General features: G+C 37.2%; 2 protein-coding genes across 3 annotated transcripts in view; one reads left to right on the forward strand and one right to left on the reverse strand.

Annotated features, from left to right (window-relative positions):
• The window catches only part of LOC139942819 (nuclear pore membrane glycoprotein 210-like), a 106,128-nt gene that overhangs the window by 27,746 nt on the left and 50,482 nt on the right, over window positions 1-27,900 (reverse strand). For both annotated transcript variants that reach the window (XM_071939596.1, XM_071939595.1), the window contains one exon: window positions 317-455. In XM_071939596.1, coding sequence (XP_071795697.1) covers window positions 317-455 — 139 coding nt within the window. The remainder of the gene's footprint in view (window positions 1-316; window positions 456-27,900) is intronic.
• Window positions 22,007-23,409, forward strand: LOC139943396 (nociceptin receptor-like; the record flags this gene model as incomplete). Its single annotated transcript, XM_071940207.1, has 1 exon — window positions 22,007-23,409. A coding segment is annotated over one exon (999 nt), but the record flags the coding sequence as incomplete, so codon positions are not given.

Genomic DNA, 27,900 nt, shown 5'->3' on the forward strand with positions numbered 1-27,900 from the left:
TCCACATATTTACATTAAACTTACACAGTTTGAAGATAATGATAGTAGAAAGCTTCCCTGAAAATATTACGTGCTGGGGTGCTATAGGTTTTGGGAAATGAGTAAACCAATGTCATGAAAATTATTTTAAGCATTTACAAACGTATTTTCATGACATTGTTTTACTCATTTCTCAAAAACTACAGCACCCCCAGTTAGTAATATTTGAAGGGAAGCTTTCCACTATCATTATCTTCAAACCCTGTAAGTTTAATGTAAATCTATGAACAATTTTTTGAATAAGAAACAACTTGAATTCTTAACATTATTATTTTACCTGAATGTCTCTGACTTTGCTGGATACAGGAAGGCCAGTCTTAGATGCAGCCGTGAAGGCCAGACTACTAAAACCCAATGCACCTCCATTGACTGTGTAGTAAGCTGTGAATTGGTCCAGCACCTTGTTTGTATCAGGTCTGGGGAGAAACAAAAACCAGTGGTAAGGTTATCGAAATGTAAAATTGAAGAACAAAAAAACGGAAAAAAACAAAAATGTTGAATTCGCACAATGAACAATGTTGGAGAAATAAATCAGTGTTAAACTTTAAAAAAAAAAAATTACTGGGAAAAAAATAAAATAAAAATAAAATCTAAATATTTTTTTTATTTGCGCAACGGAGACACAAATCAGTGATAACTTATAACTAAAAGTAAAACTGAAAAAGAAAAAAAGAAAGAAAAAAAAAAACCAGCTGAGGTCTCAAATTAAATTCAAATAAGTTAGTGAAAAATTACTTCTTTATATAAAAAAAAAAAAAACGTTTTCACACTGTTATATACTCAGCAGCTCTCCATTACTCGATACAAAGCTTTCATGCAAACAATTATCTGGAGTAATTTATCAAGAGTGTCTTTAAAGACATTGGACACTATTGGTACGTACACTGTTGGTAATTGTCATAGACCAGTCTTCTCACTTGGTGTATCTCAACATAATAAAAATTATGCATAACATAACAAACCTGTGAAAATTTTAGCTCATTCGGTCATCAAAGTTTCCAGTTAAAGGCAGTGGACACTATAGACTGTGCAAGTCTCGCGCAGATTTGAACTTCCGGGACCATTGTGGTCCCAACCTTATGGAGTTTTACGTTGGGGAGATTTTGTTTCGTCCATTACCTTAGTTTAATATAGTTTATGACCATAAAAATGACATATGTTGTTAAAAATGTAATACTAATTAACAACATATATAAAAGTAAAAATAAATGCGAGACTTGCACAGTCTATTGGTAATTGTCAACATGGTCAAAGACTAGCCTTCACAGTTAAAGCATCTCAACATATGCATAAAATAACAGACCTGTGAAAGTTTGAGCTCAATAGGTCATCAAACTTGCGAGATAATAATGAAAGAAAAAAACACCCTTGTCATACGAAGTTGTGTGCGTTTGAATGGTTGATTTCGAGACCTCAAGTTCTAAATTTGAGGTCTCGAAATCAAAAACGTGGAAAATTGCCTTTTTCTCAAAAACTATGGCACTTCAGAGGGAGCTGTTTTTCACAATGTTTTATACCACCTACCTCTCCCCATTACTTGTCACCAAAAAAGATTTTATGCCAATAATTATTTTGAGTAATTACCAATAGTGTCCACTGCCTTTAATAATGAAAGAAAAAACACCCTTGTCCTGTTGTCACACAAAGTTGTGTGCTTTCACCAGGTGCTTGATTTTGAGACCTCAAAATCTAAATCTGAGGTCTTGAAATCAAATTCATGGGAAATTACTTCTTTCTCGAAAACTACGTTACTTCAGAGGGAGCCGTTTCTCACAATGTTTTATACTGTCACAGCTCTCTATTGCTATTTACCAAGTTAGTTTACAAGTATGCTAACAATTATTTTGAGTAATTACCAATAGTGTCCACTGCCTTTTAGTAGAACAAATATCATGCCCCAAAACAAGAACATTTATAAAGGTTATGTGAAGGAATCTTTAAGACCTCTTAAGACAAAAAAAGGAAAAGAACAAAATATAAAAAAATAAAAACACAAACACCATGTAGGCAGCAGGCTAGCCTTGCCTACTTTCTCCATGGAGTAACCCAAGTCGGATTGCCTGGTTGATGACAGATAAAAGAGACTCGGAAATGAAGCCTCTTCTATGTTTCTAGATCACCGGTAATCCCCAGAGATCGAATAACAGAAACTAATACACCGGACAACCACTATCACTGAGAAACTTCATACTCCTTAAAGATGGACTCAAAACAAGGCTACAAACACTGCTTATAAGCAGACAAATATTGCTAAAACAATCTGCTAAGCAGACAAATATTGCTTAAACAATCTGCTTGGCAAAACTAAGCAGAAAGTAATACATGTACGTACAAACCAGAGAACCACTATCAAAAACAAACTTCATACTCCTTAAAGATGGACTCAAAACAAGGCCACAAACACTGCTTATAAGCAGACAAATATTGCTAAAACAATCTGCTAAGCAGACAAATATTGCTTAAACAATCTGCTTGGCAAAACTAAGCAGAAAGTAATACATGTACGTACAAACCAGAGAACCACTATCAATAACACACTTTGTAGTTCTTAAAAATGGACTCAAAACAAGGCCACAAACACTGCTTATAAGCAGACAAATATTGCTTAAACAATCTGCTAAGCAAAACTAAGCAGAAAGTAATACATGTACGTACAAACCAGAGAACCACTATCAATAACAACCTTTATAGTCCTTAAAAATGGACTCAAAACATGGCCACAAACACTGCTTATAAGCAGACAAATATTGCTTAAACAATCTGCTTAAACAATATTGTTTTTTGTGTTCTATAAACAGTACCCAGACCCTTTAAAACTTAATGGCAGGCCACTCAGTGTTTGAAATCAATCCACAGGTGTAGGATATCACTGTAAGAGCATTGCCTGACAACCAAGACAGACAAAGAGCAAACAAGGGGGGAGGTGCTTGGGGGGGGGGGGGCTAGACTGTGCCAGGAGGCAATTTAAAGGAACATTACAGAATTACCTGTAGTAAGACAACAACATTGTGCAGATCACAGATTTACGTTAAAGGCAGTGAACACTATTGGTAATTACTCAACAAATTTATTAGCATAAAACCTTACAGTACTTGGTGACGAGTAATGGGGAGAGGTTGATGGTATAAAACATTGTGAGAAACGGCTCCCTCTGAAGTAACATACATGTAGTTTTCGAGAAAGAAGTAATAACCACAAATTTGATTTCGAGACCTCAGATTTAGAACTTGAGGTCTTGAAATCAACCATCTAAACACACACAACTTCGTGTGACAGGGGTGTTTTTTTCTTTCATTATTATCTCGCAACTTCAACGACCGATTGAGCTCAAATTTTCACAGGTTTGTTATTTTATGCATTATATGTTGAGATACACCAACTGTGAAGGCTAGTGTTTGACAATTACCAATAGTGTGTCCCCACTGCCTTTAAACAGACACGGTCTAATGAGTAGCAAAGATCCCTTGTATAGTAGTAAGCATCCCTTGCAAATATTCCCGTATGAAATGTCATTTGATGAGACTCATAAATACAACTAATTCACTCCTCCCTATATTGGTTGCTGTCAGTTGGAGGACAAGTCATTATTACTTCTTGTTCTGAAAGAAATTACTTCAGAACTAGGACATTTTAGTCCGTGTCTGTAAATCAATGCATCAATGCTTGTAATGTGACACACCAAGGTTCCAAGCTGTTTGTATCAGGTGATAGCCCCATCAATTGGTCCAATCTACTCCGTATCCTTGGCCTCAGCAATTATGCTATTATTATTATTATTATTATTATTATTTATTCGGCCAAGATTTCTACAAAAAGTACAAGATACAATATTACCGTACTAAAGAAATATAACAGTATAAGAAACAACCAATGTAAACTTATGAAGCCTAGAACAATTGTAAACCAATGATTGAATGAGACAGAGCACATGCAATCAAGCAAGACAATTATAAAAACAGACAGGACAAGCCCATTCTAAGATGGCCAGGATTAATAAAAGTGAACCTAACTACTGTGACTCGAAAGCCTATCAATCCAATCTTAAAATAGGAATAGAATCTTTAACAAACATTTAAAAACAGTAAAGATAAACTTTGGAAAATATAATAAATATTACGAACAAAATAAATATGTGTATGTTAAGAAAAACCTATATTATATGTACATGTAGCAAGATTATTTGGAAGTGCACATTTGAGTTTAAAAAAGCTGACCTAAAAACAATGTACAAATGAGGAAATAAAAATATAGAAATTAAGAAAAGGGCTAATCTTTATCAACAGATAAATTAAAAACAGTTTGGAAAAACTCTACAGGTTCTGGAAGTGCTGACACAGGTATCTTTTAAAACAATTGTATGAATCGAGGGTGAGGGAGTTGCAGATATTTGTTGGCAGACCGCTCCAAACACGAGGGAAATATACAAATCTTTGGCTTTTTTGTCGGGTTCCCATTTACCACTTATCAATACTGGTACAATTAATTGCTACAATTGAAGGAACCTGGCGCTCCGAAAATGAGCAAGTCGTCAAGATAATAATAAAAGAAAAAAACGCCCTTGTTGCACAAGCTGTGCTTTCTTATGCTTGATTTTGATACATCAATATCAAATTCTGAGGAGTCGCAATCAAACTCAAATGTTTTAGTTTAGTGAGAAATTACTTCTTTACAAAAAAATATGTTACTTCAGAGGGAGCCATTTCTCACAGTGTTTTATACTATACTATTGTCGAAGTGTCGTGGCCGAGCGGTTAAGAGCACCGACTTCAAACTCTGGTGTTTCTGATCAGCAGAGTGTGGGTTCGAATCCCCAGCCATGACACTTGTGTCCTTGAGCAAGACACTTAACCATTGCTTCGTCCTTCGGATGGGACGTAAAGCCGTTGGTCCCATGTATTGTGTAACGCATGTAAAAGAACCCAGTGCACTTATCGAAAAGAGAAGGGGTTCGCCCCGGTGTTCCTGGTTGTGGCTGCTTAATGCGCCGTAGCACCTTGTAAACCCTTATAAGGTGCTAAATAATTGGGTCTCAGAATTCATCACTGCAATAACCTATCTTTCTGAAAGTTTGTATATACTCAGCGCCTTGAGTACCTTGTTAGGTAGATACGTGCGCTATATAAGACTTCGATATTATTATTATCAGCAGCTCTACATTGCTTTTTACAAAGAATGTTTTTATGCTAACATGAAGTTCTTGAAAATACCAATTAGTGTCCCGTGCTTATAATGATATGCTACAGGTACACTTTTAAAAAAAATTTCCCCCACTTTCATAATCACTCTTTATCTAATAGAAATGAATTCAACCACGGATTCCCTCTTTAAAGTGCCAATCTGACTCTAGATTCATCTTTAATTGCTCGTCCTCCAAACGGCAGCAAAAAGTACACTCTGTCAGTTCATCATAGCACAAAGGTTCATCATACAACTTGAATAATTTTGAACAAAATTTGCTAAGAGCATACTGTGACGAGACTAATTAATTTGAGTGTATGAGTGAGACATCTTCCTCTGTTCATTTGTTTGGCAAAGATAAAAAAAAAAGAATTTCATCAGGGTGCTGTACTTTTTAGAAGGTTTTGATAGAAGGTTTTTCTTAGATTTATGGCCGTTTTGATAATTGGAAAATAATTATGAAATTGCTCTCAGAGCACCATAACTGACACAATGAGTGACTGAGCAGACAGTTATTATTATTATTTTTATTGAAGGTCAAATTACTATGTATCGGAAAACAAATTAATAAATGACCAAATTCAGTTGTTTCCCTCAGTTGATTTATCCCCATGCCTGCATGCTCCTCTTCAATTCATTCTTTATTTTTGCTCATCTAGTTGCCCTTCTGTCATGTTTTGCTCTGTTTTTTTTATATTTTGTATTTACTGTGTGCTTTTTGCTTGAATAAGTATTGTATTTGTTATTATTTTTATTGGTTCGTTATATTATTGTTTAACTTTTGCTGTACTTTTTGATGTACTTTTATTTGTTGAGGTCAAATAAATAATAATAATAGAGCTGTAGATATCCATGGAATAAGATTCCCTGTATTTATTTACGTATTTATAACTATATTATTTCCTGTGACTCCCTTAAATGAGCATTACAGAATTGGTTTTTGCTAGCAAAACAGTTGCTGGCAGTGTAAGCACTTTATGTAATCCACCACATGTACATTAAACTGACAAACCTGTAGAAGTTTGAGATCGATCGGCCTTCTGGGTCACAAGACAATAGTGAAAATCCGATACAAATTTTGCATTGCATTGATGCCAAAACAAAACTGAATAAAACGTCCACCAAATAAACTCCAAACGCGAAATATTATTATTTATTTCTCATCAAAATAATAAGAACTTTCACGCAGAAATATTTAAAGTGATGTTTTTTACTATCATCATCATTAGACCATGTAAGTTTGATGTAAGTCTGTGATCTTTATGATTTTTGTTACTTACCAGTTCTGTAACGTTCCTTTAATATTGTATGTGTAATTTGCAGTTTTTGTTTGTGGGCTTTCTTTATTTATGCTGCTTCTAATATTGTTGCAAAAAGTAAAAAAAAAAAACGGAGTTACATGTTGCAAAGATTATATATATATATATACATTTGAAAAAAAAGACAGAACTAAAGACAAATATCTCTGGGTCACACTCTCCTTAACGTAATTCTTATTTACGGTTTGTCTGCAACCTGCGCTGACTCACGGCTGTTAAACAAGTAATAGTTGGCATTATCAGCCAGGAACATTCCAAGCAATGAAACGGAAAGTCTAGCATTATTTCTATCTCATTGCAGACAGCTGTTGAATGCATTTAACAGTTTTGCTTGGCTTGTCATGACGTACATGTATGTGTCCTTTTAAAGTGAGACACTTAACCATTGCTTCGTCCCTTCGGATGGGACGTAAAGCAGTTGGTCCCATGTGTTGTGTAATGCATTAAAGAACCCAGTGCACCTATCGTTAAGTGAAGGGGTTTGCCCCGGCGTTCCTGGCTGTGGCTGCTGAATGCGCCGTAGCACCTTGTAAACCATTATAAGGTGCTACATGTACATATGTGGGTTTTAGAATTCATCACTTCAATAACCTCTAATAATAATAATAAAGAATATTAAGGCGCCAAAATCCACCAAAATGAGGTGCTCAAGGCGCACAGGAGGGGGAACCACACACAGCTAAAAATATGACAAATAGACCAGTTACATGTAGGCGAGCTTAAACAAAGTGGTTTTCAACTTAACCTTAAAAGTATTTATGTTAGAAGTATTGCGGATTTGTAGAGGCAAGTCATTCTAGAATGGGGTCCAGCATGGGAAAATGACCTATCGCCCCATGACTTGCTACATGTAATCTTAGTATAGTAACTTGAATCATGCATATTGGAATTAGATCGGAGAGATCGCACAGGAGTATCTTTCTGAGAGACCTCAAAATTGGATTTTGAGGTACCGAAATCAAGCATCTGAAAGTGACCAGTGTGATTTTGTCCCCCATTTATTAACTCGCACCTTTAACAAATGCAAGTAGACCACTGCCCTTTTCCAGTTCTGAATTTTACTGGTTTGAGGCTAAAATCTCTTGCCTTGGGCCTAGGGTCAAGTGTTAAATCTGAGCCTCTCTTTCTGCACACCCACTTATTCTGAAAAAAAAAATATGAAAATAATGAATATTGCGAGGTCAATGTTGTACAAGAGTAGTTTGAGCACGAGCACTTCTGCGATATTGACAACAGCAGTAAGAAAATAAGATTAGAGCAGGTGATATGAATTAAAGAACGCAATACATATTAATAATACGTGGCAACAGGCCTGAGGCGTCACATTTATAGTATGGGTTTAGAATCAATAAGCTTGTACATTGCTCCGTTTGCAAGTCGGAAGTGATGCACAGGAATGGATAAACTGTGTGTGCACATCTCGCGCTTAGCAAACACGTAAATACAGGAGACACATTGTCTGCTCAAGTCAGTGTACAAGGAAGTTTTGTGCGTTTTCAGTGATGTAATAGTTAAAATGTCGCTAAGTAAAAAAGGTGTACATACGTGTACGTTTGAAAAAAAATAATCAAAAGGTTATAAACATAATTCGAACCGACATCCTGACGACTTTACCACCAAAACTTAAATTTGATGCTCTACATGTACATCGATCGGCCATGACACTGGATTTTACAACGTGTATGTGCAATTAAGTACCCTCAAAGACCAGAAGTCCATTCTTTGTCTGATGAATCCATAAACACTGGCCCAGAGATGATGTACTTCTTGCCCACTAGTTAATCAAGATTACCCTTGTCATCAGGCGACATTCTTAATAATGCATAATCCAATGGAACGTGACAGAAACATATTCATAGCATTCGCATGCTTCAGGAATTGGAATTTAATAATTAGATTTATTTCAATGGGGAAACACGAACAGCTCCAACAGAAGCAGGCCTTAATAACAAATCAGCCGGTAACGTGTTGCAAAATTGGAATGAAAGAATTGTGTGGATCTGAGTAGACTTAAAGCCATTATACACTTTCGGTAAACAGTATTGTCCAAGTCTGACACTCGTGTAACACAACTAAAAATAACAAACCTGTGAAAATTTAGGCTCAATCGGTCATCGGAGGCGGGAGAAAATAACGGGAAAACCCATTCTTGTTTCCGCGCCTTTTGCCGTGTCATGACATGAGTTTAAAATAAATCCGTAATTCTCGCTAACGAGAATTTATATTGTTTTAATGTTTTCTCAAAATGTAAAGCATTTCATGGAACAATATTTCAAGAGAAGTCTTTCACCATTACCTTCTGTACATGTAAACCCTGTAAATTATTTGTAAATCTGTGAACTTTTTTTTTCCCCTGTACCGAAAGTACATTTACCAATAGTGTATGTGTCTTTAATACACTAATATGTAGATGTGGAAAAGTTACATGAAGAGAAAATGCATACTGTATGTGTAAGTAACCTACTGAGGCCCAAAATGCACCGTCTATTTTACTACTTACATGTACATATTGTGTTTTTATCTTATTAATTGTATTTATTTACGTTATTTATGTACACATTTTTTTCAATCTTATTTACCTAATTTTTTTAACATTGTAAACAACTTTGTAAAATTGAGTTGCATGGTGTGAACCTTTTTTATTTTTTTTTTTCAAATAAAATGAAATAACCATTAAATGTATTATTTAATTTATAATCTTGTTTTATTTAGTTATCTTATTTATGGCAATTGTCTTACTCCTGCAATATATCAAGGAGAGTCCAGGACAGTATCTTGAGAAGATTATTGAGCATTATATATTCATATTTGACGCACCCCCCCCCCCCTTAAATCCCAACAATGCAAACAAACAAAGTCTTGGATCCGAACTACACGTTCCTTACTTCTGTTTTTAAATTATTTCATTAATTTAGTTTGTTGAAATGGTATGTAATATTATAATAGTCATATTTCAAGGATAACCAACAACAGTATCCTCACTCACTGGGATAAAAGAAAAGGGCCATATTCCTGCTTATCTGACGACCCCCCCCCCCCCCCCCCCCCCCCCCGAATCCTCATAATGCAGACAGATGAAATATTGAATCCGGAAAAAAAGCCTGGCATTTCTCATTCAGGCAGTATCCTGGTAACCTTGTGCAGTGAGGCCGGTTTGATAGAAAGTTAATGACTCAAAGATGAAAATAATTTTACAGATAAGACTCTGATTGACATTTAAATAATGCAGTGGGTGAATATGAGGAGGAACTTTGCACGGAGATACTACATGTACATACAATACAGGTGCACAAAAAAAAGAGAATTCAATTCGTACAAATACTGGAGGGTTGTCCACATACACACGCCAACGTACATGTATCAGGCTGCAGGTACAATGTATGCGCAATTGCGTGACGCTATGCCATTCAATGGGCAACACAAACTATTTTGGCTGATCAACAATTTTTCTTTTGTGATTTCTTAACGTTACTGTCATTTATGTATTTCATCTTCATGGTAAAATGTTATCACAACAACCAGACATGCAACTTTCTAATTGGAAAAAAAAAAGGAATGGTCGATCACATTCAACTTTTGTGCAGTGTTTTTCAGTTTTCTATGGCACTGTTTTTAAACCGAGAAAATCAGCCAACAAGCTGAAAAGTTGCATGCCTGAGTAACATTATATAATTAACTAGGGCCCAATTTTAATGCTCAACCGATTTTTAGTAGAATACAAATTAAATGTGTGACAATGAATCTTGGTTGGTAACCTTCATCTGGTATTAAGCGTACAATGATGTGCTTAGCTACTTCTTGTGTTAAAGCAGCTCTAGGAAATCGGATATAAAGGCAGTGGACACTATTGGTACATTTGTAATTGTCAAAGACTAGTCTTCACATCTGGTGTATCTCAATATATGCATAAAATAACAAACCTGTGAAAATTTGAGCTCAATCGGTCATCGAAGTTGTGAGATAATAATGAAAGAAAAAAACACCCTTGTCACACGAAGTTGTGTGCGTTTAGATGGTTGATTTCGAGACCGCAAGTTCTAAATTTGAGGTCTCGAAATCAAATTTGTGGAAAATTACTTCTTTCTCAAAAACTATGGCACTTCAGAGGGAGCTGTTTCTCACGATGTTTTATACCATCAACCTCTCCCCATTACTCGTCACCAAGTAAGGTTTTATGCCAATAATTATTTTGAGTAATTACCAATAGTGTCCACTGCCTTTAAAGGGAAGGTACACAATTAGTAACTACTCAACACAAATATTAACTTGAAGTCTTGAAGCACACAAATTCGTCCAACAAGGGTGTTTTTTCTTTCATCATTTTCTCGCAACTTCAATGACCAATTGAGCACAAATTTTCGCAGGCTTGTTATTACATGGTTATGTTGGGATACACCACGTGAGAAGACTGGTCTTTGACAATTACCAAATGTGTACAGTGCCTTTAAACTACATTTGATCTGTGAAGATACAGACTCACCATGGTTCTTCACAGGGCTTTTTTCTTTAATTTGTTATCAGCTGCGATTCGGAAGATTGCCCTTAAAAGCGTTGTAAATATACAAATACTTCTTCAAAAGAGATTTTACTCATGTACCCGCAAGTTTACTATTCACAATTATATTTGAGTAACTCTTACAAATAGAAAATTTGGAACACGATTCTTTCAATGACCTGTTGACAGGAAACTAGTGAAGAGAATCTAGTAATTGAGCTGAAGAGAAGCGATCTCCATAGCTACTTAAACAAATAAATTTACATATAATTGTTTGAGTTATATTAGCCAAATTAAACCAGTCGTGCTTCGTTTTTTTAAAAGGGCAAGGGGATCGAGGCATTATCCTTTTTGAGATATGGCGACCACTATAGGAGTTCACCGTTAGGTTTGGGTGTAAACAACAGACAAAATTTACCGCAATATAATTGTATTGTAGCATTGTGTCCGCCATATCTCATTAAGGCTTATTATCTCCTTGGGAAATGGCATCCTAAATGAGGAAATATAAAACATCTACTGTAGCATTTTAAGGGCACCAAGGCAACACCCATGGGGCACAGAGGCAATAGCTTTTGTTGCGTATGCAAAGTACCAGGCCTGAAAAGTGTTTTGAAAGGGCAAGGGCACCAAGGCATTTTCTCCTTGGGAAATGGCATCCTATGAGAAAACAATTATCAATATTCTCTATGAGAGAACATTTTAAGGGCACCAAGGCAACGACCATGGGGAACAGAGGCAATAGCTTTTGTTGCGTATGCAAAGTACAAGGCCTGAAAAGTTTTTGAAAGGGTAAGGGCACCAAGGCATTTTCTCCTTGGGAAATGGCATCCTATGAGAAAAAAATTATCAATATTCTCTATGAGAGAATATTTCAAGGGCACCAAGGCAATGACCAGGGGGCAGGGAGGCAATTGCCTCCATGAAGCATCAGGCCTGAAACCTAATATCTTCAAAAGCAAATGGCGTTTGAAGCTTTGCATGGTGTGAAAAATAAGAAGTAACTTACAATACTCAGTAGCACATGTATATGTAATTTCACCGGGCACAACCACGTAATACACTCGTCTTGATGAGAAAGTGTTGGCTCTGAAAAGAGCCAGTGTGGTCTCGACGTTTTGAACAGTATACTCTGCTCATCTTCATGCATCTTCGAAAGTGTATTTTGTTACTTTGCATTCTGAACAGCTCCCGTGTGGAATGTTGATTTATAATTACACTTCTTGCCTGGGCTAAAGATATCAATCAAGAATGCACAACATTTCTGGCATTACAGGTCTATACATGTAGGCTGACTGTTGAAAGTGTTTTACAAGCCGGAGATGGTAGGATTTAGACGTCATCTAGTGACAGGTTCAGTGTCGAGGCTGCCCATTAAACTTGTACTACAAGAGTACTGGTTAAAGCGCCAGACTGTAGACAAATACTTTTTATATATAAAAAAAAAAAAAAAAAAAAAAAAAAAAAAAAAACTTCCACAGATTTAAATTAAACTTGCATGGTTCAAAGGCACAGTTGTCACTTGGTGTATTCAAATATGCATTCATATGAAGTTGAAAGTGTTTTACAAGCCGGGGACGGTAGGATTTAGACGTCATCTAGTGACAGGTTCAGTGTCGAGGCTGCCCATTAAACTTGTACTACAAGAGTACTGGTTAAAGCGCCAGACTGTAGACAAATACTTTTTATATAAAAAAAAAAAAAAAAAAAAAAAAAAAAAAAAAAACTTCCACAGATTTAAATTAAACTTGCATGGTTCAAAGGCACAGTTGTCACTTGGTGTATTCAAATATGCATTCATATGAAGTTGCATGGAAAAATAAATAAAAGAACGAGCATCCTTGTTTGCATTATAAATACATGTCAATGTGTGCTTTCAGAAGTCTGAGGAAGACTTCGGGGCCCGATGTCTTACAAATTACCCCCTTTTTCTTACAATATTTTGTAGTTTTCTAAACTACATGTACATGTATCAACCGCTCTTCCTTGTTACGGAGTAAGTTTTTGCTGATTTGTATTTAAAAAAATAACGATTACGAACAGGGGGAGCTAGTGACATGTTCACTGCTAATGTTTGCCATGTACACATCAGTACTGAGATTACATTCCCATATACATTTGTAAGCCTTAAAGCCATTATACACTTTCGGTAAACAGTATTGTCCAAGTCCCACACTTCGTGTATCACAACTTATATATAAAATAACAATCCTGTGGAAATTTAGGCTCAATCGGACATCGGAGTCGGGAGAAAATAACGGGAAAACCCACTCCTGTTTTCGCGCGTTTCGCCGTGTCATGACATGTGTTTATAACAAATCCGTAATTCTCGTTAACGAGAATTTATATTGTTTTACCGTTTTCTCAAAAAGTAAAGAATTTCATGGACTAATATTTCAAGAGAAGTCTTTCACCATTACCTTCTGTAAACCCTGTAAATTATTTGTAAATCTGTGAACTTTTTTTTTTTTTTCTGTACCGAAAGGGTCCAATGGCTTTAAGTAATGAGTGTAAAAAAAACATTCCTAGTTCCTCTGTAACAAAAGTATGAGGTACAAAAGTATAAAGACAACATTAATAATATACTACTACGTACATGTAGTCTTGCTCAAATTATGAGTTTACTGACCCAGCGTTATATTAAGTCTGTTCAATCTATGGTTTGACCTTGACAAAATTACAACAGAAATGTTTTTTTTTTTGCAAGTGTCTCCTGAAACCCTCTAAAACAACATCCAAAAAGTAGAACAAAGTAAGCAGGGGAAACATGCATAATTTGCATAAATTAAAAATTACCGTTTTCCCCCTAAAATATGTATGCACACCCTTTACAAACTAAATATTTTATTTTTGTCACAATTTTTTTTTGTCATGGGAATGTTCACTGCATTGTTTTTCTAAACATGATGGGAACAAAGTAATTCAAAGTAAGAATTAAATGTTTTCACAAAATTTCTTTTCTTCAAAAGAATCATTTCTGTTGCAATTTTGTCTCGAGGTCAAGCCATATTTTGGCGTCAATTGACTAGACTATACTAAACACCTGAACAAGCATGGACCAGTGAGTAGTCCTAAGCCAAGTACACAGTATGTCTATCATCTCCAACAGGACCTGTTGACTGTTAAAGACGTCTACCCTATCATAGGCCGAGAGTATCACATGAAAGCCCTGTGGAGAACTACATGTAGACACTCTGTGCATAATTGATGCGCGCTGAAACAAGCACACCACCTGGGAGTACAACAGTATTGGAGCAGCTGTGATAATTACTCTTTCAAATGTAGGCGAGAGGCTTGAGCAAACCGCCACTGACATTCATCAGTATCAGCCGACTATGACGGTGGGGAGTCAAGCGCTACGAGTCTACGGAGCATCCTCTTACTGCTAAAGACCAATGTTCATGACAGCCTACGGCCAAATGAAACATAATATGTTTAGCGTCCTGCCTTTTTGAAGAAAACAAATGACTTTCCATTTATTTTTGTACATGGCCCCCTGACACATTTTTAAAGACAACTGGTTGCATAACTTCGGAGAGAATAATAAAAAGAAAAAAAACCCACCCTTTTATGCTAACAATTAGTTTGAGAACATTGGTAATTACCAATAGTGTCCAGTGCCTTTAAGATCAAGGCCTGCCAACGTTCTTGCCAGCCTTACCACAGGCATGCTTACACTTTTCTAAGCCATCATCTTCATGCACCACAGCGCACAGACTTGGACCAATAGTGTACAGTGCCTTTAAAGGCAGTGGACACTATTGGTAATTACTCAAAATATTTATTAGCATAAAACCTTTCTTGGTGACGAGTAATGGGGAGAGGTTGATGGCATAAAACATTGTGAGAAACGGCTCCCTCTGATGTGCCATAGTTTTCGAGAACAAAGTAATTTTCCACGAATTTGATTTTGAGACCTCAGGTTTAGAACTTGAGGTCTCGAAATCAACCATCTAAACACATACAGCTTCGTGTGACAAGGGTGTTTTTTCTTTCATTATTATCTCCCAAGTTCGATGACCGATTGAGCTCAAATTTTCACAGGTTTTTTATTTTATGCACATGTTGAGATACACCAACTGTTAAGGCTAGTCTTTGACAGTTACCAATAGTGTCCAGAGCCTTTAAGATCAAGGCCTGCCAACGTTTATGCCAGCCTTACCGCAGGCATGCGTACATCACTCCCAGATCTCCCCTCATCTTCATGCACCACAGCGCACAGACCAGCTTGACTAATTAAACCTGACATACACAGAATCTTCAGATCATCCGGTCAGAACGTCAGACCATATGTTGCCAGGACGTCGAGGTTGTGAGTTCTGACAAAAAACATAAACAACGGCTGAGGAAACTTCTCTCCGGGCAGAAAAACGGAAGGTTGGACTGAGGAGTTGTACCACCAAGGGTGCAGACGGATACTCAACCATGAGTGGAATATAAATAGTAACAGTGAGAAAACCTGTCAGTTACACATCGAAACCCTTTGTAAGAGTAGTTCACTTTCACTTAATTGGCGAGAAGATGAACATCAACTACCAACAAAATTGACGAGGCTTTGGACAAGCTCTGATCCATCAAACTTGGACACTTGTGACAGGCAATTCCTGGAGTTGGTCTCGGGGGACTGTAATAGCAATCACAACATTGATTCTTGATTGAAACAGATTACTTCATGCTGGCTATGTGCTGCGTTGTTCTACCTCGATGAAACATAAGGACTTTTTTTACGAGGACAAAATATGAGGACTTCTTCATAGAATGATGAACAATGAGATGGTTTGAGCCAATAAAGAACACACACTAAGCTTCAATGACGAATTTTAAGTCGGAAGACAAAATTAAGTCAGAGGAGGATCAAAGAATTCAAGGTGAACAGCTTGGACTTTCTTCAAACTCCATCGAAGTGAAACTCACAGATCTTCAACACATTGTAGCTTCAAGCTGAATGTAGCCACAAAACCGTCAAGAGATTCATCAGAACATACTTCCACTTTGGTGCCTTTGAGGTTATTGTGCAAAGATATGTCTTATTTTATGAAGACTTCTTCAAAGAGTGAGATGGTACAAGTCAATAACGAATCTACTAACAAGCTTTCACTGACAAAATTAAGTCAGGAGGTGTTCCCAGAGTTTGAGTTCAACAGCTTTTGATTTTCTCTTAACTCCATTAAAGTGAAACTCACAGATCTTCAACAGTACACCTAATGCTTTAAGTTGAAGGGCTACAAAACTATCAACAAATTTATTAGAATACATTTGACTGTGCGTTGCCTTTGAGGTTTTTGTGTGGATATAATTTCTGTGACAGTACAGAGGAACAAAGAAAGAAGAACAAACACACGGCCTCATACTCCACGGAGGCACCAAAGGAGACTGCCTCGATGCCCCTGTTCATTACTTTGGTGCCCATAAAATGTTCAAGTAGCAAGGAGAAAATACTCATGTTGCCCTTGCCCTTACAAAGCGAAATATAAGGGTCTGAAACACCAACTCAACAAAAACTCAATCCGCTGTACTTTGTAACGTTTCTGAGGTCAACGGATTATAAGTTTTGAATTGGACTAACTCTCAACTCTGTTGAGGAGAGACTAACAGATTCTCAACACCTTAAGAAGTTTTACGTTGATAAATAACTACAAAACTATCAAGTGATTTAAACATGGGTGCATTTAAGGTTTTCGTGCAGAGATAAGTGTAATAATAGTACATGTATCTGTGACCGTACAGAGGAACAAAGAAAGAAAGACAAATACCAACTCAAAAAAGCTTAATCAACTGTACGTTGAAATGTTTCTGAGGCCAACACCAATCTCCTAATCTCTGTGATTGGACAATTTCACGACCGTCGCCAGGATCGCCTCAATGCCCCTGGTCATTACTGGTACCCATGAAATGTCCTTTTGCCCTTGTCCTTTCAAAAGTGAAGCATGAAGGCCTGAACACTGACTAAAAAAAATAATAATAAATAAATCAGCTGTACTTTGAAACGTTTTTGAGGCCAACAACAATCTCCTAACCTCTGTGATTCAACAATTTCACGACCGTCGCCACGATTGCGAGGCTAGCCAGGCTCCGCTGAAATGTAAACATAATCAGGACCACCTCTGCAAAACCAACAAGTAACTCGAGGCAGGAAAACATTATGCTCCGGGGTGGATGAATTCTTGGTTAGCTGAGAGGAGAATTTCATGGGTTTGAAGTTTTAAGTTCCCTGGAGAGGCTGTACCGGAGAACAATCTACTTTGTTAAGCGGGAATTAAGCTTGAATTAAGCCCATGGAAGGACTCCTTTGTAACATGTGACTGTTAAAGGTAGGATCAATCATAGATTGTTTTCTTTGTCACTGTAACACTAATTAATAGGCAAACTTATAAAGAAAGACACAATAAAAGTCTAGGGTTAAAGGCAGTGGACACTATTGGTAATTACTCAAAATAATTATCAGCATAAAACCTTACTTGGTAACGAGTAATGGGGAGGGGTTGATAGTATAAAACATTGTGAGAAACGGCTCCCTCTGAAGTGACGTAGTTTTCGAGAAAGAAGTAATTTTCCACAAATTTGATTTCCAGACCTCAGATTTAGAATTTGAGGTCTCAAAATCAAGCATCTGAAAGCACACAACTTCGTGTGACAAGTGTGTTTTTTCTTTCATTATTATCTCGCAAACTCGACGACCAATTGAGCTAAAATTTTCACAGGTTTGTTATTTCATGCATATGTTGAACTACAGCAAGTGAGAAGACTGGTCTTTGACAATTACCAATAGTGTCCACTGTCTTTAAAGACTTAAAGCCATTATACACTTTCGGAACAAAAAACAAAAAAAATTCACAGATTTACAAATAACTTACAGGGTTTACAGTTCTAAGGTAATGGTGTAAGACTTCTCTTGAAATATTAGTCCATGAAATGCTTTAATTACTTTTCGAGAAAACATTAAAACAATTATCAATTCTCGTTGTTGAGAATTAAGGATTTATTTTAAACACATGTCATGACACGGCGAAACGTGCGTAAACAATGTGGGTTTTCCACGTTATTTTCTCCCGACTCCGATGACCGACTGAGCCTAAATTTTCACAGGTTTGTTATTTTTTATATCAGTTGTAATACACGAAGGGTGGGCTTTTGGACAGTACTGTTTACCGAAAGTGTCCAATGGCTTTAAGACCAGTACATGTAAATGGAAAATGTACAGATTCTAACAGGCTAACTTTGTTGTATCACTCCATCATAATCAAGGCTTCAATTTTATTTCTACAACTGCAAACACTTGTTCACACCCACCGCTTCTCTTGACTGTGAAAGCTTCCCTTGACTGTAAAAGACCTCAATATTTAAACAACTCAATTTGCAGATGGCGAGGTGCGATAGCTTCGGAAAAGATTAAAGAAAGTCAACAGATATAGCGATTGCAACCGACAATTTTCCTGAGCAAAATATTTAGACTGGCTAGGTTTTGCACACCTGTAATAATAATAAGTCACTGAGTAATTATTAAAGGGTTTGGGTACTTTTTATACGACATAAAATCACAAACCTTCACAGATTTATGGTAAACTTACACGGTTTAAAAAGATAATGATGGTACATTGTAGCTTCCCTAAAGTATTACTTGCTGAGGTGCTGTAGCTTTTGAGAAACAAGTAAACAATTTCCAACTATAATTTTCTCTCAGTAAGACGATAATTTTGTTTCAGTTTTATGCAACTCTCCTGAAAAAAATGCTCTGTGATTTTCATTTTTTTTTCTCTCAAAAAGTTACAACTAATGAAGCTGAAACTTCTACAGGTTAATTATCTGTCATGTACATATTTGTTCACAGTGAGTAGGGATTCATGTCGTGGCCAAAAACCTGATCTACGAAAGGTATCAAAACACTTTAAAACGATGACTTTTCAGCAAAAACTGGTCATCGGCAGACATGTATCAGTCTGCGAACGTTTTCAGAACCACCCCAACTCATTTAGAGATTGTTATTACATGGTGTTACCGCAAACTCTTCTATATGTATCAGTCCATTAGTGCAATTTGTACTTATTTTAATTTTATAAAATTGGCATAGTTTGGATCTACTGGTAAATAGAGTTTGCTGATCAAGAGTGGTCTTAAAAAGAATGCATTTAGCTAACAAAAAAAAAGTTAGTTTCTGAGTGAAAAATTCCTTCGCTGATTAAGATTTTGTATTTTGTTCTCAAAATTAATCGTAAGTTTTGTTTAAGGCCATGATGACCTGTGTTGATAACAGATAAGAACTTCCAGTTATTGACCTTGTACCAGAGTGTTACATTTGGATTTCAGCTGAACAAAGTAAACAAATATTTTGAGCAAATGTTTGTCCAGTCAGTTTAATATGGCCTATTGTGTTTGTTTCAAAAGGGTGTACATTGCTGTATATCATGTACAATGTACACCTGTTTGTTGATCATTTAAAGGCACTGGACACTATTGGTAATTAGTCACAATAATTATTAGCATAAAACCTTACTTGGTAACGAGTAATGGGGAGAGGTTGGTAGTATAAAACATTGTGAGAAACGGCTCCCTCTGAAGTGACATAGTCTTTGAGAAAGAAGTAATTTTCCACAAATTTGATATCGAGAACTCAAGTTTAGAATTTGAGGTCTCGAAATCAAGCATCTAAAAGCATACAACTTCGTGTGACAAGGTTGTTTTTTTCTTTCATAGTTATCTCGCAACTCCGACGACCAATCGAGCTCAAATGTTCACAGGTTTGTTATTTTATGCATATGTTGAGACACATCAAGTGAGAAGACTGGTCTTTGACAGTTACCAATAGTGTCCACTGGCTTTAATATGGCTTATAACTGTGTTTGTTTCAAAAGGGTGTACATTGTTGTATAGCATGTACAATGTACACCTGTTTGTTGCTAAAATGTAAAGTATTTTCACATAACTGACCATAAACATGCCTCTTATTGAAAACCTACCAGAATGAAGTTATTTGTGTCCTCTCATTCTCTCATTGTACAAACATGACACGTGTAAGTATGCTGACAATGCCAAGGTTGCAATAAATTAAACCTTAGATGTAATGAAAAGTTTCCAATTGGAGGTTTAAAGGCACTGGAAACGTTTTAGTGATTGCCAAAGACCGGTCTTCTCACTTGGTGTACAACGTGCATAAAATAAACAAACCTGTGAAAATTTTGACTCAATTTGTTGTTAATAATGGAAGACAAAACACCATTGGCGCATTTAATAAGTTGTATGTTTTCAGATGCCTTGAATTTGAGACTGATGCCCCCCCCCCCCCCCCTCCTCTATTGACACAGAGTACCAGGGGTCGATTTCACAAAGAGTTAGGACTCATCGGGTATGTTCAGACAGCGTACTAAGTTAGACCTGAACCGGTTTAACTTTTACGAGCAGCAGGGGGTGATCGTAAAAATAAAACCCCTTTGCGCTCAGACAAACCCGATCCGGTTTATCTTTGGTTTTAAGAGGTCAAAGAAAACGGGACCCTGTTACTCTAATATCCTGTTTATTGTCCTGTTCATTGGTCACCGTGTGTTTACGTAATGATTACGGAGGTCAATGGGTCGCCTGTTGTGAGTTAAACCGGATGTGGTCTTTTTTATTCTGTCCACACACAGTGTTCAAAGATTAACCTGAAGCGGTCTAAAGATATACCCCCTACATGGACGGTTTATCTTTTGTGGGTTGAACTCAATTCGGACTAACTTTAGATCCGCTCAGACACACTGAGTTGAACTCGATCGAGTTGAACCATGAGTTAAACCAACTTTAGTATCGTGTCTGAACGCACCCATTCTACTTTAGGACTAGTCGTATGAGATATTAAAAATGTACGACTAGTCCCAACTTACATACATGTAGGACCAGTAACTCGTCCTAACTCAAGCTAAGACTAGTCTTAACTCTTTGTGAAACCCTCCCCAGGTATATGTACATGTATCTTAAACATCCTTGAAATTTGATTCAACCCATACAGAATCTCACTTCCATCGAATAGCAATCCTAAAACTCTATATTTTGTCATTTTGCAGAATCAGGAACTGGGCAAGGTGGAAACTCGATCCTCCTGGATATCTGTGAGAATTATCATCCAGTGACAATGATACACCTCAATATTCACAAACAGTGGTGAAACGACACCCAATAATCAGGTGCACATGTAACTTCAACAGGAACGGCCGTTTCAGTTACATGAGTAGGCTTCTCTGTGAAAAGTGACAGATCTGTCGGTCAATAAAAGTCTATACCAGTCGAATCATCTGACAAGATAATGAAGACATAGTCAGCACGGCACGCAATCAGTGTTCATTTTAGGCTACATTACATGTAGTGGGCCTTGCTACAGCGTACTTTCCGGTCTCGTTTAGAGTCAAGTTTAGAATCAACGGATATTACTGCCCACTGCTTTCAGTGACAAGCAGCCATAGGCTTACTGAATGACTGATTTAATATTCACAAACTGACTGAGAACAAAACAGAACAAAGGATCACAAAAGGTCTCTAAATACTGTGGCTCTCCGCAGGGAATTGTGTTTTTAACCACCTGAAAAAAAAGTAAGTAAAGAACAAAACATGTCTCCACATGGATGCAACAAATAGAACAAGTGTTCTTGTTTGTCTACATAGGCATGTAACTGGTTTTTGTGAGCTGTTGAAACCCCAGTTAAAAGATCTTGTTAACATTAGTCCAGGACAAACAGTAGATGAACCCTGTGGAACAAGATTGTTAACTTTTGAAGTGTGTAAATGTTATGTTGTGTATGATTGGATGACCAAATTTAAGAATTCAAAGATTAAAACCTGATCTTGTGAGTGGTTTTTGCGAGCTGTTAAGTCTCGGCTAAAAGAACCTTGTTAATGTTAATCCAGGACAAGCAGCTGAAAGGCACAGTCTAGGACAAAGTTATTTACTTCAGAAGTGTATATTGTGTGTATGATTGGATAACCAAATACAAAAACAACAAACAAATAAACTGATCAAATGTACACCATGGAGCCAACGGAAATGCCGGACCAATATTACAACTACACCAGTTTGAGTTTCTACTACTACTACTACTACGACAACCCATCCGGGTCGTACTACTGGCCTTATATCATCAACTCCATCTCATTCAAAGGGATAGCACCTCTAGGATTGCTCCTCAATGTTATATTCCTCTTCGTTGTGTTCCGTGTCCGAGCCATGCACACCACGGCCAACATCCACCTCTCCAACTTGGCCGTCGCGGACATCATGTACCTTGCTCTTATGGAATTCCGCTTTGTGACTGGAGACAGCTCATTTGCAACTCTTGTAGTGAACTACGTCGCGTATATGGCGTCAATGTTCTTTGTAACGGTAGTGGCGTTGGGACGAGCGTTCGCGATTAACTACCCGTTCCGTGCACGGGAAGTCCTCAGCAAGAGCCTTGCCGTTAAAGCGGCAGTCGTGGTCTGGATTATCTCACTCCTCGCAAGTATTGGTTATAACATCCTTCGAGTGAATTTGTCCGACGACGACCAAAATGCGCTGGACATCGTTCACCTGTGCATCAATCCCACATTCCTAGTGTTGAACATCGTCCTCTACACCTGCATGATCTCAGGCCTGCTGAGAAGTCTCGGTCAGATGGCCGAATCATCGGTCAATCAGAGACGGATGGTTCAGATGCTGACCATCAACACAACCGTGTTCTTCTCGTTCCATATCGCTGTGACGACCTTTAACCTTTACAGTAGATTCAACAACGTTGACCCCACCGTGATGAACATTGGACACTCGGCCATATTCATGCTTTTGACGATTAACTCTAGCGTCAACCCGGTGGTGTATAGCGCCACCAACGCCGATTACCGCACCGCAGTGGTGACCGCCTTCTGCTGCGGACGGTGCTTTTGGAGGAGACGACGAGGAAGTACAACACAGACTACCAATAGCTACACTATTATTAGAATGAATAATTTAAGAGTTGGTACAAACGCAGTCTGAGGTAAATGTACCAACAAATAAATACCAAAATACAACACAAAGGAAAAGAATAGGCCCAGCAGCTGATTTCATGTAACGCTAGGAAAAATCATATCTCGAGTTAGGATGAGTATATCTTAGGATGTGTCCTAACATCTATGGATACGGAACTTACATGTTACTCGTCCTAAGTCCTAAGATTAATCCTAAGTTAGAAAGAGTTTGATAAAATTGACGGCAGGCCTGTACATGTTTACTTCATTTTGGAAGGGCAAGGGCAACAAGGCATTTTCTCGCTGGTAAATAAGGGCACACTACATCGTACATATATATGAGGAAATTGTTAATTTCTACTGGATCATTTTAAGGGCACCAAGGCAATGACCAAGGGGCATGGAGGCAATCGCCTTCAATGCCTCTGTGAAGTATACGTATTAGGTCTGTAGGCACTACATGTACATTGTACCTTTTCCTTTATTTAAAGCCATTATACACTTTTGGTAAACACTATTGTCCAAGTCCCACACTTCGTGTATCACAACTTATATATAAAATAACAATCCTGTGGAAATTTAGGCTCAATCGGACACCGGAGTCGGGAGAAAATAACGGGAAAACCCACTCCTGTTTTCGCGCGCTTCGCCGTGTCATGGCATGTGTTTATAACTCCGTAATTCTCGTTAACGAGAATTTATATTGTTTTACCGTTTTCTCAAAAAGTAAAGCATTTCATGGACTAATATTTCAAGAGAAGTCTTTCACCATTACCTTCTGTAAACCCTGTAAATTATTTGTAAATCTGTGAACTTTTTTTTTTTTTTTGTACCGAAAGGGTCCAATGGCTTTAACAAACTGTTCAACAGTTTTAATCTCTTCTAAAATTGTAGATCTACATTGTACAATAAAACTATTACGTGAACATTTCAAAAGGTGATGATATTTTTGTCATATTGCCAAAAATATATACAGAAGGTATTTGTCCATGAGGAAGAACAACCCATAGTTTCAATACACAACGCTTCTCAGATTAAAGACAGTGGACACTATTGGTAATTGTCAAAGACCAGTCTTCTCACTTGGTGTATCTCAACATAAAATAACAAACCTGTGAAAATTTGAGCTCAATCGGTCGTCGAGTTTACGAGATAATAATGAAAGAAAAAACACCCTTGTCACACGAAGTTGTGTGCTTTCTAATGCTTGATTTAGAGACCTCAAATTCTAAACTTGAGGTCTCGATATCAAATTCGTGAAAAATTACTTCTTTCTCGAAAACTATGTCACTTCAGAGGGAGCTGTTTCTCACAATGTGTTATACCATCAACCTCTCCCCATTACTCGTTACCAAGTGAGGTTTTATGAAGATAATCTCCCCATTACTCGTTACCAAGTGAGGTTTTATGCTAATACTTATTTTGAGTAATTACCAATAGTGTACACTGCCTTTAAAATCTAGGGGCATAAAAACTTGTGTTCACATAAAGTGTAACCACATTACTTGGCACTTAAGACAAGTAGTGGTAGCACAAGACACTGGACACTATTGGTAATTGTCAAAGAACAGTCTTCTCACTTGGTGTATCTCAACATATGCATAAAGCAACAAACCTGTGAAAAATTTAGCTCATTGTGAGATAACTATGAAATAAAAAACACCCTTGTCACACAAAGGTTTGTGCTTTCAGATGCTTGATTTTGAGAACTCAAAGTCTTAACTTGAGGTCATGAAATCAAATTCGTGGAAAAATTACTTCTTCTTCAAAAACTACGTACGTCACTTCAGAGGGAACCGTTTCTCACAATGTTTTATACTATCAACATCTCCCAATTACTTGTTTACCAAGTGAGGTTTTATGAAGATAATTATTTTGAGTAATTACCAATAGTGTCCACTGCCTTTCAAGACATTATTATGTATTTATCAGCCGTATAACAACTTCTTACGAAATGATTTGTTCAAAACTTTAGTATTTATTATTGTTAAAATAAATTATGAATTCTATGAAAAACAATAAATAACAAGAACCTATGTGTGACTGTGAGGTATATAAAACAAATATAGAGTGCATTAATTTAAGGTAGCAGAATATTTATAATCACAAGTTGAAATCTTGACTGCTCCATTTTGCAAGACTACACCTCATGAAATGGAACAGTCCAAGTATCACATTCTGCTATTGTACAATATGCATTAAATTTTGTTACATTCCTACAACATGTTCTGATACTGTAATATTAACAATAATAATAATAATAATGCATTTATAATGCGCCATCTATCTAGTGTACAAGACCCTTTTCCGAGGCGCAGGACAAAAAAAACAATACATACAACAAAAAAGAAATGTAGAACATAATAAAAAATTATACAATGAATAATCTACTGTCAAGACATGTAACAAGCTAAGTGTAAGAGGATTTAAATAAATGAGTTTTAAGCAAGTTTTTAAACAATGGAAGAGAACTACAGCACCTGATGTTATTAGGTAAAGCGTTCCAAAGTTTAGGAGCACAAGCGGAAAAGGCACGATCGCCATACGATGAGGAAGTTCTAGGAATAGTTAAAAGGGACTTAGCAGAAGAACGAAGAGTGCGAGAGGGGGCATAAGGTACAAGGAGACTTGCAATATAAGACGGAGTCAAGCCGAACTGAGATTTAAATGCAATAAGTACATGTAGAATTTTGAATTGAGTTCGTTGTCGAATGGGTAGCCAGTGAAGTTCCTAAAATATTGATATCGCACGGAGATTCGAACTTGCAGGTATCACAGAAGTAAGCGCAACTGATGACCACTAGGCTATAAGGGACATCCTTGTGTTCCAACTGTGCGACATCCCCATTACATACATGTATAATGTATATGTTTTAAAACCCCTACAAAAGTCCCATAGAGTGCACAAGGGTTTATCTGAACAGAGTACTATTTAAAGTGTTGCGTGGTCTGAATATTAAAACAAAATAATTAAATTATACTTTCACCAATGGTTTTGCTTTTATTAATGTTTACTGTTTAACTTGTTTAGGTAGAGCAATTTATTGGATATACATGTATGGCGCTTTATAAATGATGTTATAAATTATTATTTATTGTTATTATCATTTGTACTCCAACACTTCAAGGCAGTGGACACTATTGGTAATTACTCAAAATAATTGTTAGCATACAACCTTTCTTGGTGACAAGTAATGGGGAGAGGTTGATGGTATAAAACATTGCGAGAAACGGTACCCTCTGAAGTGACATAGTTTCAGGGTAACTAAGAAGTAACTTTCCACGAATTTGATTTTGAGACCTCAAATTTAGAACTTGAGGTCTCGAAATCAACCGTCTAAACGCACACACCTTTGTGTGACAAGGGTGTTTTTTTTCTTTCATTCATATCTCGCAAGTTCGATGACCGATTGAGCTGAAATTTTCACAGGTTTGTTATTTTATGCATATGTTGAGATACACCAACTATGAAGGCTAGTCTTTGACAATTACCAATAGTGTCCACTGCCTTTAATGTTGAAACGCTGTGAGCGTCACTAAGTGCGTTTATGTGTACTATTTAAGAAGCCAATTAAAATTATTATTAATAAAACAAATCAAGAATATCATCTTCGTCACAATATTTCAATATTTTCAAAAACCAACCTTAATAGTAAGGCTCTTGCCCTCATAGTATCGTGATATGGTCCCTCGGGCATAATATCATGCGCTCTCTCAACACTACAACCCTCCCCCCCCCCCCCTTAAGAGACTATCCCCTCAATTAGACAATTATCCAAAGCAGAGATCATCTCTGATTAACCATCTGTTAGTCCCAGTCAGATGCTGTTTGCATTAAAGGGGAATTGTCTTCTGGTTGAGCAGGTTTGAGGGCGAGATTCTTTGCTGACAAAAAGGTCTGAAACTCTTATAAAATATTTATACACACAAGGTGCTCTGTAAAAATTTAGTCACAGGGAAGGGCGGGGGGGGGGGGACACTCTCGTTTTCTGATGGCTGTCAAAAGGGCGGACATTAAAGGGAAACTGTCTACTGGTTGAGCAGGTTCGAGGGCGAGATTCTTCGCTGACAAGAAGGTCTGAAACTCTTATAAAATATTTATACACACAAGGTGCTCTGTAAAAATTGAGTCACAGGGAAGGGCGGGGGGGGGGGGGACACTCTCGTTTTCTGATGGCTGTCAAAAGGGCGGACATTAAAGGGAAACTGTCTACTGGTTGAGCAGGTTCGAGGGCGAGATTCTTCGCTGACAAAACGGTCTGACACTCGCGTAAAATCTTTATAATATTCAAGGTGGCCTGTAAAAATTGAGTCACAGGGGAAGGGCGAAGGTGGGGTAAACTCTTGTTTTCTGATGGCTGATAAAAAGGCTGACATTGAATGGAAATTGCCTTCAGGTTGAGCATGGAGCAATGTTGAGTAAGTTGTTCGAGGGTATGTCTTTAATAACACTTTTCTGATAAAAAAAAAAAAAAGAAAAAAGTACTACAAACTATCATGCTTGGTGTGAGAACCTATTACTGTCAACGGACCATTGTGTGTGATTCTGAAGCTAAATCTGTCCTGACTTTCTAATCAAGTGGAAGTTCATTTCACACCAGTCTCTGAGTGCTTTCCATTGAAAAGATAGAAAAGGATGGCCTACTTTACGAAATGAAGTGGTGTTGCACGGGGCTGCAGCCACAGTTGCTTGTTAAGGAACTAGGTAATGAGGCAGATTTAAAGGTAGCGTGTCGTACTGTCATGGCCGAGCGGATAAGAGCACCGAACTCAAGCTCAATGCCTAATGTTATGGAAGCTTACCATTAGCAAAGAATTCTTTACTTGACCCCCTGCTTTTTACTGATGCTTTCTAACCCCATTCATGTATTTCCACTTCACTGCTTACATGTATAATTCACTTAGTTACCTGTTCATGTTTGT

Source organism: Asterias amurensis, chromosome 10 (genome assembly GCF_032118995.1).
Source record: "Asterias amurensis chromosome 10, ASM3211899v1".
Taxonomy (NCBI): Eukaryota; Metazoa; Echinodermata; class Asteroidea; order Forcipulatida; family Asteriidae; genus Asterias; species Asterias amurensis.